Source organism: Rhinolophus hipposideros, assembly GCF_964194185.1.
Source record: "Rhinolophus hipposideros genome assembly, chromosome: 13".
NCBI classification, from domain to species: domain Eukaryota; kingdom Metazoa; phylum Chordata; class Mammalia; order Chiroptera; family Rhinolophidae; genus Rhinolophus; species Rhinolophus hipposideros.
In genome coordinates, this window is record NC_138059.1 from 64,284,413 (window position 1) to 64,303,461 (window position 19,049).

At 44.4% G+C, this 19,049-nt stretch overlaps 1 protein-coding gene across 2 annotated transcripts in view; it reads right to left on the bottom strand.

Annotated features, from left to right (window-relative positions):
- The window catches only part of SLCO5A1 (solute carrier organic anion transporter family member 5A1), a 111,563-nt gene extending 93,857 nt beyond the window's left edge, over positions 1–17,706 (bottom strand). The window contains exons 1-2 of one of the 2 annotated variants that reach the window (XR_013994767.1): positions 17,492–17,706; positions 14,440–15,832 (exon numbers count right to left, since the gene is read on the bottom strand). Coding sequence is in view for 1 of the 2 variants with exons in the window: in XM_081070642.1 (XP_080926768.1) it covers positions 14,440–15,349 (910 nt within the window). In the remaining variant the exon portion in view is untranslated. The remainder of the gene's footprint in view (positions 1–14,439; positions 15,833–17,491) is intronic. The other variant, XM_081070642.1, reaches the window with a different exon arrangement.
- Positions 17,707–19,049: the final 1,343 nt, after the last annotated feature.

A 19,049-nucleotide genomic window follows, 5' to 3' on the forward strand; every position in this document is an offset into this window, starting at 1 on the left:
AAAATTGCCAATGAAACGTGTGAATATTTTGTTAGGCATACTAATTTGAAAAAAAAAAAAAAAGGACAAGCAATGTATCAGAACATAGTCACATAGTCATATAAACCAAAAGAAAATTTGAAAAGACCTAGAATCATTTGAGTCATTTAAAACCAGTTTGGTCAGAATATTTAAATACCCTGCCTTCCCAGGTCTGTTTACAAGATGATGATTGTAATTATCATATCATCACTTCTATGACAAGTTAATTATAATTATTATCATATATTTTCCATGAAATGCGCTACAGTTACTGCCCTGAGGTGGGTTTTCTTTTTTCTTTTCTTTTTTTTTTTTTTTTTTTTTTTTTGGTGGGGGAGGAAGGAGTGTGGATTTTGTGTTTTGTTTTTGTTCTCTGCAATGGGAATGGGTGAGCACTGCTCCTATTCTCTGCCTCCTAGAGTTCAGTAAGTAACCTCATTTGCAAGTTGACAGGACAAGGTGAGAGCAGTGCATTATGGGACTGACTCATACCACACTCATGGTCATGAGCCTCATTAACACTGGACTGCGCCTATCCCAGTGAGCTCACTAGCCACAGACGCAAGATAACCCCTGCTGTGAATTCCAGCTGTGAACAGTGAAGCGCGTCTGTGTGGTTTACATGTCGGAATTGATGCCAGGACAAGGAACCCCAGTGCCCCAGGCCCCAGTGGGGGTTCTGAGAGCTAAGCAGGCAGGTCATAAAGCAGAGCTGGCCAAGCCCCTAGAGAGAGCTAATAGACAGCAAAGCTCAGCGTCCTGGTAAAGTCATCATTAAGACTTATCCAAGGAAACAGTCCACTGGAATCCACAGGAACTGGGCGGGGAGAAGGAACCCATTTCCCCGGGAATGAGCTCGAAGGGGAGACATGGGGGCAGAGCAGGCTGGTTGAGAATTTAGGGTCGGAAGTGGAGCCTGCAGATTTTTTCGGACATACTTGACAGGTGTTATTATAGGTAGCCAAAAGCCTTAAAAGTGGACAGGGAGGGAGCTGGTACCAGTGTCCACAGTAAAGACAGAAACCAAATAAAAACAAATGCTGATAACGCGACCTTTATCTGTGATATCATGGCACAAATCACATGGTTCATTGATATAAATCCAAACCTCGCTTCAGACATCATGTCCTTTCGACATGTTTAAGAAAACATTTTGTAAGTGTAATTAATTATAGGAAAATCCACTAATCAGGCCTGTACTTCCTCTCTTTGCCTGTGCATACTCTGCATGGAGCACCAATAGGTCATAAACTTACTACATTTAGAGAAGGAAAAACAAGAGGCTTTGATAATAATTTGTAAACTATCACTTGACCACGGGAAAATAAGGATTTGAAGAAATGAAAAGATTTCCTACGGCCGTGGGAGCAAGGTACACTCATATCTCTGGGAGACAGTATGAAGCAAAGCCTGAAAATGTAGGTATTTCTTCCACTCACCTCGTTTATCCTCCTGCACCCCCAACTCTAATACACACACATACACACACGTACGTACGTACGTACACACAAACATACGTACACATGAACAGAGACTGTGTGCGTTCTATGAGAGAATTAGAGCAAGAAGACCTTTTTCTGTATTCCATGGGCATTGGCTCTCTGCCCCTTCATATAACCCATCCCACTTTCCCATCAGCAATAACCACATGGGCCAAGGTATAAGTAAGTGGACTACCCATGAGAATTGCAGGCTCACTCCCGGAACCACAAAAGGCTCTGGAGTTAGCAGAACTTGCTAGTTGGAGACCTGATCAGAGATGATTCAGTCTAGAAGAGGACAGAAAATGCATAGAGAGAGCCCACGAGCATGTGTTTTGGGGCCTCCTCCCTATGCTCTTTAGCAATTAAACTTGATTATAGCCAACAGCTCCCATCCTAATTATCAGAAGCCCATAGCAACAGCATCGCGTCAGGAAGCTATTTATAACCTGAAAACTTTGCCTTCTTTCTCCCCGTGGTCATTCTTTACTTTGAAAGGGAGGTGACAGACATTTCAACCCCGAGGAAGCATAGAGTCCATGCATTAAAATGTGGGGAAGGGAGAGGAAGTGGGTCCGTCCAGAAGAGGTCCTGCCCAGCCAAGAACACCTGTGATATAATGAAACCCACATACCTTGTTCCCTCTGGCCCAGGGCCAACCTAACACACTGTGACCCAAGCAGGGGCCGTCAACACAGGCACATTGAAAATAGCCTGTGAGGCAGGCAACCTGTTCAGAACAGCCACAAGAGAAGCTGTACCTTCCCAGCTACAACGAAAGCAAACACCACCGGCTTTCTGAACAGGATTCATTTTTTTTGTTTTTAAATAACAACAGCCTACTTTTTTGAGTGTTTAACCACGTACCAGGCCAGGTCCTGTTTTACGTGCCTCATGCACATTAACTCACTGGAACCACAATGGTATCAGTGTTAACAGAGGTGGCAGTGGGCAGAGAGAGGCCACCGAACCTGCCTCAGGTTACACCACTAGCATGGCAGAGCTGGGATTTGAACCCAAGCAGCCAGCCTTCAGCAGCCACAAGATTCAAACGCCTCAAATATGCTAGTGTCTGGATCTATGCCACAGTAGGTCCAGAAGAAGTCACAGCGTACAGTCCTGGGAGGACCCTTTGAAACTCTAATTCAATTCCATTCGTTTACAAATGTGAAAACTGAAACCCTCAGATCATCTCAAATCATCCAGAGTATATGGTGCAAAATAAACAATCAAATTAGATTGTCAGTTCCTTGGGGGTCAGGATCCACTTCTTAGGGTTACTTTTAGAAACACAGTATAGAGTATATGACCACTCCCCTCTCTTACTACTCCAATCCCTAATCAAGCTTCAAACAATCGACATAGATCACTTTAGAAGTCTTCTGGTATGATCAAACTAGATCATTTTACATAAAAAGAAAACTGAGGTCCTGAAAAGTCTTCTCAGTAATTACACGTCAGTAACTAACCAGCCATATATGGTTTATCACGTCTACGAAATGGATGACCTGGGAGGTTGAAGTCCCCAATTAGTCATTACTGAAGTGGTATAAGATGACGTTATGTAAGTGATTATAAATAGGTGTCTCGCAAGAATATACGTGAGGGTCCCACACGCCTGTCCCTGACAATGGCTCTAGAACCTAAAAGGAAAGAAAGTGTGCCGAGAGGAGAACACTGCAAACCAAAAATCCTGATTCCAGCCTCTGGGAGGGGCAGAACCTGTCACTCTTCCCTCCTTACATTTAGCTCCCATTGCCTTCCACCATTCCTAAAAGCATCAAGACAAATTTCTTTAGAGAGTTTCACAAGGACAAAATCACTAGAGACATCTTTAAAACCAGCAAAACCAGGTTTCAGAATCATAAGCTCTAAGATTTGCATATTTTTTAAGTACATCTTTCTCATAGGAAATGTTTCAGATTTTTTTTCAGGAAGATTGTTGCATCTTTTTTAAAAAATTACTGCTGTCCTCCACCCTAAACAAAATGCAACTCAAATCAGGAAAGGTTCCCCTTCCAGCTGAAATTACACACCAGGGACATAAGCATATTTCGAGAAAAAATACTGGCAAATATCTTTCACCCAATAATGTGAAGATACTTTGCAAATGAGAATTATTGGTTCTACTTTATACATTCATTGATCAGACATTGATTTACAGCCAGAAAGTCTGAGGTCTAGAATTCACTACCTACGGTCTTATTCACTTAAATTTCTCCCCTTTCTTACAAAAAAAGAAAGAAAAGAAAACCTTAAAACTTCTATTTCCTTCATAAAAATTCAAGTCCAAAAAAATAGAAAAAGACTCGACACTATCAAAACCTATTATTATTATTATTATTATTATTATTAAAGTATCACAGCTAAGAATTCCTACATTCAAGGAAGCCAGAAACTGTACAGTTCAATTTCATAACCTTGCAAATTATGTAATTTCATCCTGCTGAAAATATTAATTACACGAATACTCTTTACTTTTAAGCAAGAGTAGCCTGCACCTGCCTTTCTAGGTTATATTAGGTAACAGGGATTACCATTTTTGCAGGGTGACAGTTTCATAAGTAATCATAACTCCCAGGAGGGGAAGTAGACTCTGAATTTCCCATCAGGTAATACACAGCTGCCTGAAATAGGAGCAAAAGGAATGCCTGATTCCCCAGGGACAGCTGTCACATGGCAGCATTGCTTAAGCCACCAGGGAGTGCAGGAAGCGCCCAGGAGACTAGCTTCTGATGGCTCAAGGAAAGGCAGACCAGGCTACAACCCTTCTCCAGATCCAAGTCCCAAGTTCCAGAACAAGACTATATCAAGTCAGGCTGAACAGGCACAGAACGTGAGAACGTAAGAGGCAATAGGAATCTAAGAAGCCATTAGTGTTGCCTCTTCGTCTCTTTTATAGATAATGAAATTAAGACACTTGGCCAAAATCACACCAGAAGTGTATAAACTTTTCCCTCCCTTTCCCTCTCCATAATTTTGAAAGTTAAAATGAAGGCTTTGGATGATGGATTTAGGTGCTGGTTTTGGCACTTTTTAGATGACCTTGAGCACATTACTTCACCTTGATTTCCTCATCTATAAAATGTGAAAAATAAAAGTAGCTGACAGTTTTCAACAAGAAAGCCAAGACTATACAACAGGAAAGGATGCCCTCCCTCTTCAACACATGGAGCTGGGAAACTGGATATCCACGTGCAATAAGAATGAAGTTGGACCCTTACCTTACACCGTACACAAAAATTAACCCCAATCGGATCAAAGACCTAAATATAGGGTCTAAAACTATTAAACTCCCAGAAGAAAAGATAGGGGGAAAGTTCCCACACACTGGATTTGGCAATGATTTTTTAGATATGACACTAAAAGCACAGGAAACAAAATCAAAATCAACAATGAGACTACATGAAACTTAAAAACTTCTGTCCATCAAAGGAAACAATCAACAGAATGAAAAGGCAACCTACAGAATGGGAGAAAATATTTGCAAGTCATATATCTGATAAGGGTTTAATATGTCAACTATAATTTTTAAATATTTTTTTTAATTTTTTTAAATAAAAAAATGATGAAAGACTTAAATAGACATTTCTCCAAAGAAGATATACAAATGGCCAATAAGCACATGCAAAGATGTTAACATTATTAATTATTAGGGAAAGCAAATCAAAGCTACAATGAGATATCATCTCACACCCATCAAGATGGCCACTATCTGGGATTGCAGATTGGTGCAGCCACTATGGAAAACAGTATGGAGGTATCTCAAAAATCTGAAAATGGAACTACCTTATGACCCAGCAATTCCACTCACAGGTACCTATCCGGAGAAATCCAAAACTCTAATTCAAAAAAGTTAATGCACCCCTATGTTTATTGCAGCACTATACACAATAGCCAAGACATGGAAACAACCGAAATGCCCATCGGTAGACGACTGGATTAAGAAACTGGTACATTTATACAATAGAATATTACAAAGCCATAAAGAAGAATGAAATCTTCCCATTTGCAACAATATGGATGGACCTAGAGAACATTATTTTAAGTGAAATAAGTCAGACAGAGAAAGACAAATACCACATGATCTCACTTATATGTGGAATCTAAAGAAAAGAATAAGTGAATGAACTAATCAGAAACAGTCTCAGAGACATACAGGAAAAACTGAGGGTTGCTAGATGCGGGGGAGGATAAAGGGGAAGGTGAGGGGATTAGAAAGCACAGTCAGTAACCACAAGATTGCCTTGGGGATACGAAAGTCAATTTGGGGAATGTAATCAATAATGTAAAAATTTTGTAGAGTATCCGATGGACACTTGTCTTGTTAGGGAGACCACCTCAGGGATGATGTAGATGCCTGATCACTGCACTGTACGCCTGAAGCTGAAGATGAATAATAATGAATGTCACCTATAATTTTATATATATGTAGTAACAAGAAGTGGAGTACAGCATAAGGAATAGAGGCAGTGGAAATGTAATGGCTGTGTGCAATGTCAGAGAGGTAGTAGGTGGGGGAGGGGAGTTATCACTGTGTGAGGGATATAAATGATAAATGTCTAATATTACATTGTTTTGTACACCTAAAATTAATTTTTTTAAGGTTTGAAAAAAAAGAAAGTAACCACATCAGAAAGGCAGAGTGATCAATAGCACAGGCAGTAGGGTTAGATAGATCTGCCACTTCCTAGACGATTAGTTGTGGGGCCTTGGGTGATATCTTTATGCTTTTATTTTTTAAATAAATGAAAGTTTTATTTACTTTTCTGTTGTACAAAATGAGAATTATCATTCCCACCACAGTGGTTTACTGTGACCAGTGAATGACAGGTGTACAGTACCTTGCACATAGTAACTGCTCAATAAATGGTACTTATTGGTTTTCAAAAACAAAACAACGATGGCCACTATCAAAAGAACAGAAAATAAGTGTTGGTGAGAATGCAGAGAAGTTGAAACCCTTGTGCACTGTTGGTGGGAATGTAAAATGGTACAGCCACTATGGAAAATAGTATGGAGGGTCCTCAACAAATAAAAAAGTAGGGTTACCATATGAACCAACAATTCCACTCTGGGTATTTATCCAAAAGAATGGTATAAATATGAGATATTTGAACATTCATGTTCACAGCAGAATTAGTTACAATAGCCAAGAAGAGGAAGCAACTCAAGTGTCCATCAATGGATGAATGGATTAAAAAAATGTGGTATAATATAAAATGGAATATTGTGCAAGCCTAAAAAAAAAGGAAATCCTGTCATGTGTTACAACATGGATGAACCTAAAGGACAGATCGATTGCACACCAACGTGAATATATTTAACACTACTATCCTGACAATTAAGTTCGCAACTTTTGTTGCAACGCTGTTGCTAACCTTTTTTTAATATCAGAGGGATTATTCATTATGAATTTGTACCAACTGGACAAACAGTTAACCAGGTTGACTATGTGGAAGTGCTGAAAAGAATGCGGGGAAAAAGTTAAAAGACCCGAACTTTGCGCCAACAATTCATGGCTCTTGCATCACGACAACGCACCAGCTCACAGGGCACTTGTCTGTGAGGGAGTTTTTCGTTAGTAAACAAGTAACTGTATTGGGACACCCTCCCTACTCACCTCATCTGGCCCCCAATGATGTCTTTCTTTACCCGAAGATAAAGGAAATATTGAAAGGAAGACATTTTGACTACATTCAGGACATCAAGGGTAATACGACGACAGCTCTGATGGCCATTCCAGAAAAAGAGTTCCAAAATTGCTTTGAAGGGCAGACTAGACACTGGCATCAGTGCATAGATTCCCAAGGGGAGCACTTCAAAGGTGACCGTAGTGATATTCAGCAGTGAGGTATGTAGCACTTTTTCTAGGATGAGTTCACGAACTTAATTGTCAGATCTCATACACTTTTAAATGGTTGATTAGTTTAACACGTGTGTTTTTTTTGTTTTGTTTTGTTTTTTTGGGGGGGGGAGGTTATCACAAAAAAGGGGGTGGGGAGTAACTGCCACATAGAATTGCTCTGAAGATGAATTAAAGTGATAAAGTATTTAACACAATGCCTACCATACACGGAACACTCAAAAATATTTGCTATGAAAAATGGCCGTTGTTATACCTCACATATGAAATCATATCAGATTGGGGGTATTTTTTTAGTTAATTAAGCTCTCATTTATTTTTAAGAGAAATTCTAGGTCTTATAACCCCTAATTAAATCTATCTTATATCTCCTCTTGAGGTCCAATCATTTCGTTGGTGAGTTCTGCTTCAGAATGCTGATTAATTGCTTTATGGTTTTCCAGAATTTGTTATCTCAGTGTTTTCTTTTACTAAAGCCAACACCGCTAAAACAGATTTCAGATATGTAGGGAAATGGAATATCACTCCCCTTAGTACACACACATACACACTCATACACACACACGCACAATCATTCCTTCTTCAAGGGTTACAACGTCCCCAACTCCAATAATATGGTCTAGAAATCTCTATGTGTAGAAACTTTTTTAAGTTGATGGGAACTGAAGTCACAATAAAAACCATGAAGCTCTTCATATTTTTATACCCACTAAAAATAATCTGCTATGGCACACTATAGTATTTCTCACAATCTACTAACAACACAATGTAGTATAGATACTATGGACTCTACCGAGCAATGATATAGTAGTGAGAAATGCACAATTAATTTGTATTTCCTATCCCTGGCTTGCAAGCTGACCTTCCTTCTTACAAAGACGTGTTTTTCCCGAGTCTCCCCCCATCCAAATATTCAATGCTTTCTGACTCTGTGACCTAGACCTTTCTACGTCCAGTTTCAAGATATCAGAAACCCAAGATAACAGAGAAACCTGAGTGCTTAAGATGAAAAATGCTTACAGCATCACTAGTGACAATTTTTTGCAGGATAATTCCTTGTTTTCGGGGTCTGTGCTGTGTCCTGTAGGATGTTTCACAGCAACACTGGCTGAAATACCACTCAATGCCAGTAGACCCCTTTCCAAGTTGTGACAATCAAAACTGACTCCAGATGTTACCAAGTGAACCCTGTAGGGGTAAGGAATCCCCACCCCTAGATGAGAACCACTGTTTAGAATGACCTGTGCAGTTTTCCAAAGGGAACTGAGGTTCATAACGCACAACATCTGAGAGCTGCAAATGGCTTTGGAAGAGGAAATCAGATGGCTGTGACATCCATCTCTTTTCTCTAGAACAAGGAGTTGGAAAAAGCTGGGTGAGAGTACTGGCTCCTGCAGGAGCACTCAACACAGTAGAACACGTCCATGTGGACCCACAGTCCCCATTTCCAAATAGTCCAGTCTCTCCCAAAAGAGACACAACCGAACAATCCAAATGCCCAGGTATGTTTCTTCACCTTCATTTGGATAGGTTATTAATACTGATTAGAAAAAAGGAAGGGGTGGGGCTAAATTTTCTGGCTATTGAGGCAAAAAGGAAAACATGACCAGTGGGGCAGATACAGCTGGAGGCCACTCATACTTACCCCACCCTCCTCTCACTTGCCTTCTTCTTCCATTCAGATTAGAAAAATCTAAACCTTGCCTTCCCCAAAATCATGTTAGCTAGAAAAGGCCAGGGGACTCCATTCTGGTCCATGGGACATCCTTGAGGGTAAGCAGGAGCTGCCCCCTTCACTTTCTCCTTCTCTGAGGGATAGAGAAAGGAATCTGGCACCACCCAAGGCTGTACCAGCGCTTGACTGCCTACCCCAGCCAGCTTGTTGCACAAGATAAATAAACCCCTAATTAGTCAAAGCCACAGAGATACTTGGTTTTATGGCTCTAAAAAACACTGAATTAAAAGACACGTGTATGTATCTTTCATTGCTTTTAATTACTGTACGTAAAATCATATATAGAGACATAGATCGTTCTATATAACATGGCTAAAAACTGATCAAGATTTTCCTATACATTTCTAAGGAGTGACTTCTTTTTTCCAATTATAAAAAAAGATGTTTAAGGGTTTTCACACTCAGAAAGAGCAATTTATGTCAGAAAGAACATTATGTATGTGTATATATATAATATATGCATTTGTGTATATGTACACATATGTTTATATTACTATAAAATCTTGAAATAGAAGTCAACTAATTTCAGTTCATTCTACTTTTAAAAGACTGAGAAAATGTCAAAAAAAAAAAAAAAGAAAAGAGAAGCCACCAGGAGTTTATTTTAAAACAGTAACAATTACTTCTGAGCAAGGCCCGGGACCAGTTCTTATTCAGCAAACATCCTGCCAGTCTCTGCACACATGAAGACACACAGTGGTGAAATGGGAACACCACAGAGCCCCTCAACTTCAAAAGAGCTTTTGTTATGTTACACGAAGCACAAATATACATCACAGAAATGTTCATACATTAAAGAAAGATGGCCGTCAAAGATTGACGGCAGAAAGCTTTGGTGATAAAACCCTGGATTCTCAGAAAGTTCAATTAATCAGAACATAACATGGCTGCAACAATCATCAAGATTCTCCTATACAACGCTTCGAGGAGTGATTTCCTACACTATGTTTTACTACCCTACACGATGTTTCTTTCCTTTTTCCCAATTATAAAAAGATATGTTTAAGGGTTTTCAGACTCAGGAAGAGCAAAATCTCTCTTTCTCCCTGCTCTGGCCACCCTCTAGGTTGAGTGTGAATTCTGCTTTCACAGAGCAAAACATCACCTCTTCCAGTGGGCAGAACGCTTGCACACACATATTCTCTCACTTGGTCCACAAAATATCACAGTGAAAGAAACAAACATAATAATCCTCATGTAGAAAGAGAGACTGAGAGAAGCAAGGGATTTGTCTGAAGTCTCACGACCAGTCATTGGTGGAGTCAGACTTAGATAGTTTTCTACGTCCTCTGGTGCTGACGGCCATTTGGACCATCCTGCGTGGTGTGAATTCAGGGCTGACACACCAGGGAGCTGGAACGGCTGTCCCCACACTTCTTGGACCTGTGCCAATCATTACTTATTCTGAATATCACTCAATCAAAGTTGTGGTTTTCTATGCTAGAAATGCATCCTTTTTTTTCTCTTTTCTTACTACCACTCTTTCTCATTTTCCTATTGATTCATGAATTTCTTGCTACCAAAAGATCACATTCTCCATTCTCTCTCTCTCTTTCTCTCTCTCTCTCTCTCTCTCTCTCTCTCTCTCTCTCTCTCTCTCTCTCTCTCTCCTTAAGATTTAATTACAAATCATGGACTCATTGCTAACTTGCTTCTTAATACCTACAAAGCTTTCTCTGTGCCCCAGGTCAACACCAGACCTCTCTCATTGCCAAAGACTTAGGGCATTTAGTGGGTATAAAGGCTACCGTATCTCATCTATGAACACATCCTTCTACAGTTAAAGCTGCCAGAATGTTAATATCAAACCTGCAAAAGATTAAGATACACATTTACATTCCATTTCAATGGTTTTAACATTAACTGAGACATTTACTCCTACCTGCAATTACTTACCTGCTACCTGCTTTTTTCCCCCTTCTGTAGTTACAATGAGAAGTTAGACAGACTGACAAAAAGGTTAAGAAAGGAGTAGGTAGTGAAAAAGGTAATTGAGAAAAACAGTTTTGTGAAAAGTAACAGATATTTAACTACAGTGTTTCCCCAAAAATAAGACCTAGCCGGACCATCAACTCTAATGCGTCTTTTGGAGCAAAAATTAATATAAGACCCAGCATTATATTATATTATACCCGGTCTTATAGTAAATAATACTATATATTATAGTAAAATAAGACTGGGTCTTATATTAATTTTTGCTCCAAAAAACGCATTAGAGTTGATGGTCCGGCTAGGTCTTATTTTCAGGGAAACATGGTAGTTGTTTACTAGGGGGGAAAAAATCCCACATCGTAATAGGTTAACACCACTCCTGTTTTAACATAGTAGTCTCTCTTATTTGAATTTATACACAGGTAACCTATAAAACCTGCTTTAAAAGATTTAGAGAATGGTGACTACAGTTTTGGTGACTTCAGGCTGGTTCTGCACTATTCTCAGAACTCGGTTGCACATACTGCCTTTGGATTCAGTTGACGCTGAGAGCTTCAGCGAAAGAACACACAGCGTGGAGGGCAGCTCAGGGGCTCTATGGTGAGACACACATGGGTTTGAAGCCCGTAAGTAGTCACTGAAACTCTTTGAGCCTCGGTTTCCTCATCCGTAAAACAGAGAAACCAACTCCCTTATCATAAAACCACAGAGAATATTAAATAATGCGTGGAAGATTCCTGGTACTCAAACCACTGGAGCTTTTAGTGTGATCCAGTAATTATGAAGCAGAATTCTCAAGATTGAGAATTCTCAGAATTATGAAGCAGAATTCTTAGGATACATTCTTTTTGGAGAATGTATCCTAAGGCATGCATCAAACTTTTTTTCCAAAAAAATTATTATTAGCAGTCAATATCTAAAAGAGGGGGACAGATCAAATGCCATTTGTATAATTTTCCACCTCCTTGCACGTGTCACTTCACACTCCTACCTGGAATTATACTTCGTCATGACAATGAAAGCTCCTCGGGTGCTGGAAATATGTCTCATTTTTTGTCTTCCCAAAAGTAGCACCGTGTCCAGCACAGAACATGGACTTAATATGTACTTGCTCTTTTTCTTCTTGGTGGGCAACCCCTACCAGAAAAATACAATCTTGGGCTCTTACTAGTGCTCTTAGATGTTCTCCTTTTGTGTAGGGCTCTGCCTATGTTTCTGAAGAAACAAATTTGTCAATGGTACCCAGAATGGGATGGAAGCTCCCTCCCATCCAAGTTTTCAAAGTAAATGGAGGGGAGGGTCAAGGTATCATTCTAAAGACGACTATTTCAGAGGGAGAAATGTATCTTTACAATGGGAAGACCGGGTTCTCACCCACTCACCCAAGTGATTAATCTAAACATCACTAATGAATGGACAGATGTGTGTAATATAAAATACAACATTGCCTATGAAGTGGTCTAACTAAAAATGTTTTGTCTGGGTCTAATCAAACTTTTAGACTGAACTTCCAGTATACAAAAAATATAGGGAATTGAGGAACCAGGTAAGATACACCACAAGGAAATAATCAGATAAATCCAGAATGTGGAACATTCCACAAGTCAACTAGCCTTGTCCCTTCAAAAGCCAATGTGATGGAAAAAGAAAAAAGTTGAGGCACTGTTGTAGATTATGAAATGCCAAAAAGCCAAATGCAATGTATGAATGAATCTTGATTGGCTCTTGGTTTAAAAAACTACATATAAAAGACTTTAAGGGGACAATTGAGGACATTTGAATATAGACTAGATAGATGATGATATTAGGAAATGGTTATTAACTTTCTTAGGATGTTAAATCTCCTGCAGTTATGTCAAAGAAAGTCTTTATTTTTAGAAGATACATCCTGAAGCGTATTGGTGTCTGCAGTTACTTTCAAAGGGCTTAGCCCCCACACCCAAAAAAAAATACATGCGTACACACACACACACACACAGGTTGATAAAGCAAATGACAAAAGGAGCAATCACTAACTCTAGGTAGTGGATATACTGGTGTTCGCTGTATTATTGTTTCAACTTTTTGTATGCGTGAAATTGTGTCATGATAAATGTTAGAAAACATTGAAGCAAAGTACCAAGCAAGTGATTCCTCCCTCTCTGCCCTAAGTGGAAATCTCTTTCTCTTTCATTTAGTAATAAAAATGAATTTGAAAGTTCATGTGCTCATGCATTTGGGCAAGAAACTAGAGACTATAAATGGTTCAGACACTATCTCTAACTGATTCCGAGGACAGTACTAGCACTAAGGAAAAAGCATAGCTCTCCCAAATGGGTATCATTTTCACTGTCCTCTGAAACTTGATTATTCCCACACCAAGGATCCTATCAGCGCATATTAAATGCTGGTATTCACTTATTTACCTATTTTTTTTTATGAAGTAAAATCTTTTGTCTTCTTTTAGTTGGACTCCAGTAGAGAAACATAGAAAAGCAAATATCACATCCAGCATGACCGCTATTCATCCTTTTCAAAGGTTCAGATCCATCTCTTAGAAGTCAACTTTTGAAGGGGCAGTTAGTACAGAGAGGTGCTGACAACCCACAGATTTCTAGGAACTACAATTTCCTACCCACTGCAATGGCTGCCTGCCTCACATGTGTACTGTGTACTTAACCCAAGCACCCCTGTCTAGAGAGCTGATTCATGCAGATCAACTCACCAAATGCAAAAAAAATAATAATAATGGATTCTGCTACCAGGTTCATGTAATTGAGGGTCTTCAACCAGCAATAAAAATAGCTTTGGATAAGCTTTACAACTTGCAAGGTTGCTTCTACATCAAGATAACATAGTCATGTGATATCATTCAAGTTTGTTTCTTTTCTTTTTTTTTTTCCTTAAAGTGATGCAGGTGATATGTAAGAAATATAGTTATGGAGGCAATAAAGCACATTTTATGGAGTCTGGATACCCCACTCCCCATGCTGCTGGGGAGAGGAATGAGAAGCAGCAGTAGATGAAAGCATTAAATTATCCAAAACTTCACTCCACATACCAGCTACTTCTCTATTCCTTCCAGAACCTTTCTACGAGGACAGCTATTGAAAGATAAATGTGATCAATTAGAGCTTTTGCAAACATAGGCAGAGGGAGAATCACTACTTTGTAGTTAAAAGTTTGCATTACTTGGCAAAAGAGTGTGAAATGTAACTCTAAGAATTAATGCAGAGAGCTCTCAACTATTTGATTCTCTCCCAAACTGAAACATACAACCCTAAAGCCAAAACAAATAAACTGAAACTTAATGCTTGTAACATATATGTAATATCTATATATATATATGGTCTCCAGGAAAACGTGAAGGTGTTTCCTTTTGATTTTTGACTTCAAGCTTATTTGAAAGGACAGGAAAGACTCACCTAGGTACAAGGATGCGTTTTCTTTCTTGACATTGTCATCTAAGTAGGTTGGTCCCAGGGTATAAATAGGTGTGGAGCCCATTCCAATGAGAATCTGCGCGCAAATGAATAAAGCCACATAGACCCAGTGGTTATTTCCTCCCGAGTCCTTCAGGCAGGGGGGTGGCTCCAAGGTCACCGTGGAGTTGCCATTCTGACACAGGCCGTCGTTGGAGGCAGAGGCGTTCAACTCCTGGATCTGGTAGGGAGGCGAGATGAAGTGAGGTAGGGCGAAGAGGGCAGCCCCGACGGCGATGAGAAGTCCACCCACCGCCAGCCACAGGGGTCTGCGACCCCGGCCACCAAAGTAGCTGACGAATACCACCACCACCAGGCTCCCGATGTCAAAGCAGCTGACCAGCAGCCCTGATTCGGAACTCTTCAGACTGTAGCGCCTTTCGATGGTGGTGATGACACTGCTCAGGTACCCGGAGACCATCAACGCCTGGATGAAGGTCAGAAAACACATGCAAACCAGGAAGCAACGGGAATCCGTGAGGACCACGTAGAGGCACCTTCTCCCCTGGAGCACGGCCAAAGTAGACGACACCGATATGGTTTTGCTGACGTCCACCCTGTGGTTACAGTCCACGAGCCCTGCCATCTCTGCCGAAGTGGACGGGGCAGAGGGGCTGGGGGCCAGCCGGCCCAGGCCTTGCTTCAACTCCTGGTGGCTCAAAGACTCGGCACAGCCTGGCTTGGAGCCTGCACGCGCAGGGCTGAGATCTGACCTACAGGAGGCGCTGTTCAGGTCGGGTAAACTCTTGGACCTAAAGGTGTCCGGTTCGCACTGCTGTTGGACAGCTCCTCCCGTGGCCCGGGCTTCCAGCCGCTCCCCCGCCTGGGGCTGCAGCCCCGTCCCTTCGTCCATGGCTCTTCGGATTCAGATTCGGTCTCTGATCACACGCAAGGACTCCAGCGCTTTTCATCCACCCGCACGAGAGGCCGAAGCCGGGCCCACGCCGTCGTGCCCACCGGGGCCGGGGGCTGAGGGATGCAGACCCAGGCCGCAGGGCATTCTCACCAGCAGGGAGGCGTCCAGGGCATCCTGGCCTCAGACGCGGCCCCGAGGCTCCGCAGCCGCGTGCCCCGGGGGGCAGGGGTCCTCGCGGTCCTGCGATGAGCCCTGCTTGGGGTCCACCTCGGGGCGGTAGCTCGCGAAAGGAGCCTCGCGCGTCCCGAGTGCATCCCCTCCGCAGCCGCTCGGCCTCCTGCCGGGAGCGAAAGCGCCCCGTGCCCAGCGTGGGGCGCTTAGCGCTGATGTCCACGCCGCATCCCTCCCGGCTGGCTGGGCCAGAGGCGTCCTGCCCTTGCCGCCTCGGCTCGGGACAGCCTCCGGCGCAAAAATGCCCACCTGCAAAGCAGAGAGAGAGAGAGAGAGAGAGAGAGAGAGAGAGAGAGAGAGAGATCAGCGAAGGGCTGCTGCCCCGGGGGCTGGCATCCCGGAACCCCGGGGGCCAGCACTGGGTGACTTGGACAGTCCCACTTGGGACCGAGGGACCAACGAGGAGCAAAGCCCTGGAGGAGGGAGAGGCTGCAGGCTGCAGCCGTTAGTGCCAGAACAATAAGCAGCAGGCGGTCGGCAAAGACCCTCCCCCGTTGTCTACCTCGGACCGGCCCCCACCCCGCCCCTTTTGCCTTAAACAGCGCATCTGCTTTTCCAGCGCATCTGTATGTGTTAATAATTATCAACCTGGCAGCTCTGACTCAGAGGCAGTGTCTTTTATTCGAGTGAACTAATTGCAACCTTTTGGTACTCCTACTCCATTACTCAAAATAGAAAATGCCCCAAAGAACAAAGGGAAGTTCTTTTTACAAACACAATGCATTCCCGGCCCCAATTTTCAAAAAGAAAAGAAAGGGGGAAAGCGACGTGTGCAGCAATGTGTGTGCACACTCGTCCGCGGGCACGTGCGCAGGACTGGATGGGAATCCGTCTGCTCCTTCCACCGGAGGCACTTCTTCAAAGCCTAAGGCAGCCGCAAAAAAGGTCAACGCGCTCGCCTCTTTATTCCCAGCACTAAAAATAACCCCCCCGCCCCAAAGAACTATTCAATTACAAATACCAGGAGCATGTGAGGCCACAGCCCAAACGAGGTCCCCGCGCGCAGTGTCCAGCGAAACCGAAAATCAGTTTGCCCTGCGGAGGGCTAGGGCTGTGGGGGTAGAAGCCAAACAAAGAGCCGCGAGCATGCTGTCACCGGGCGCACTGGGAGCCCCCAGAGCCGTCCTGGCTCCCGGGGCCGGCAGAGAGGTGTGCTATTTACCCCGCGTGTACCCCGCGAGCGTGGGCCCGAGGTGCGCGCGTGCGCGTGGGCGCGCACACACACACACACACACACACACACACACACACACCCGCGTGTGGTCCCGACCCCGCACCAGGTTGAATTCAGCGAGAGCCGAAAACAGGTGTGTCCCCGGAGTAAGCCCCCACCCCTAATCTCGGGGACTCCCACTCCCTTCCTCCCGCAGGGGCGTGTGCACCAGGTGGGAGCCGAGAGCCCGGCTGCGCTCGCTGCATTGGGTTTCCTCCTGCAGCGCGCTTTTGTGATGCTGCCGAGAAGAGAAAGGAGGAAGGGGAAGGGCGAGGCGGAGAGACCGGGCGGACCGGGGCCGGCCCAGCGTGTCCCCGGCCCTGCCGCCCAGACCTGCGGCCACACGGATTCCCCGCCCGCCCGCCCGCCTCCCAGCCCGGGCTTCCCCGCCGCCTCCGGACCAGCCGCCTTTTCCGGGAACCCCACCAGCAGCCGCGCGCGGAGTCGGGGAATCCCGGCAAACACCCTCCCCCGCCGGGGGCGTCCAGCCCCTGCCCGGGCCGGCACCCACACGCAGCGCAGACTCGCGTGGACCCACGTAGCCCAGCAGGGAGTTCTCGGAGCCAGTGTGGAATCCCAGGGACACCCCCTGCGCGCGCGCACACACCCCCACCCCCACCCCCCCACACACACCCCCACCCACAGAGGTGGGGGTCGGACAGGACTGCCGGCGCTCACAGGCGGCCGTTACTCACTGGGGAGTGTCTGTCACTCGGCCTGGCTGAGAGTGGAGCTCCACCAGGTGCAGACGGTGCGGCTGCGGGAATAGTTGGGAGCCGCCTGGGGAGGCAGCCTCCGTCCAGCCGCCGAGAAATCAGTGAATGAGACTGTGACTCAGGCTGAACTCTTCGCTCACGCCTCGCCTGTCACCCAAGCCTCTCTTCCTCTCGAAACAGACACACGCGCACACAGCCGCGCGGGGAGCCGAGCAGCAGAGGGCGCAGGCGCGCAGCCCGCAGGCGAGAAGCCACTCAGCTGCCCTCCACCTGCGCGGTGGGGGTGGGGGAGGGCGAGCAGCCCCGAAGCCCCCAGGGGGCAAGTCTCCAAAAAAGCCAGCCGCCGAGGCAGAGAGCCCAATCTGAATAAAGAATTTCTCAGGGTCCACAGTAGGTTCTGGAGACCCAACATGAACAGGACAGGGTCCCTCCGCTAAGAAACTGCTGCCTTGTGGAACAAACACCCCTGTAAGTTGCCTACAACAATGCGGTAAATCCTATACAGGTGCTACTGGAGAGCTTAATATCCACGAACCTGTTCCATCTTCATTTCCAGGCAGAAGGAAAGACACATTCAAAAGCACGAGAGCATAGGGCTGCAAGTAAATAGCTAGGTGACAAATGGGCTGCAGGGAAATGGCAGAGGACTGGACTGCAAGAGTGTCAGAGTAGAAAAGGGCAGCAAGGGCGTCACAGGTTGTGTGCTGTCAGCACTGAAGGACCGTGGCATTCTGACTTGCTCACCAGAAAGCTGGTTCTGGCTTGAGGGGTGCTCCACACTGGGGGCACTAAGACAAGTTAGGAAGCAATCTCTGAGCAAAATGGGATGAGGCAGTGAGTTACAGGGGGCACGCAGAGGAGGAAACTGACTGAAAACACGTTGAAAAGGTAGAAATGGCCAGACTTGGAAACCGATGTGATCCGAAGCATGAGAAAACGGGCCAAAGTAGGATGTCTCCCAAGTTTCACACTTGGATGACAGGGTGGCTGAGGTCCAACAAAAACACAGGAGAAACCTGCTCTTGGGGAAAAGATGGCTCTCATTTTAGATGTGTTGACTGAAATGCCTTTGGAACACCCGAGTGAAATGCCCCGTGAACCATATGATAGGTGACACACAGGGAGTTGGGACTGTGTATACGAATGAGGAGTCAGCCAGAGGTGCCATGAGGTGAATAAGGAAGATCGTGCAAACTGAGGAGAGGTAGGCTGAGGACAGGCGCCTGGGAACACCAGGATCTAAGAGGAGAGGGGAAAAGCTAAGGAGGGCGATTAGAAGCAATGATCAGAGAGGTATGTGAAGAATCAGAAAAGAGCGCGTGTCACAGAAACCAAAGGAGCAGAACATTTTAAGAAGGGAGTAATCAGATTCATAAAAGACTGCAGGGGAGGCCGGCCCAGAGGCTCAGGCGGTTAGAGCTCCGTGCTCCTAACTCCGAAGGCTGCTGGTTCGATACCCACATGGGCCAGTGGGCTCTCAACCACAAGGTGGCCAGTTCAATTCCTCGAATCCCGCAAGGGATGGTGGGCTCTGCCC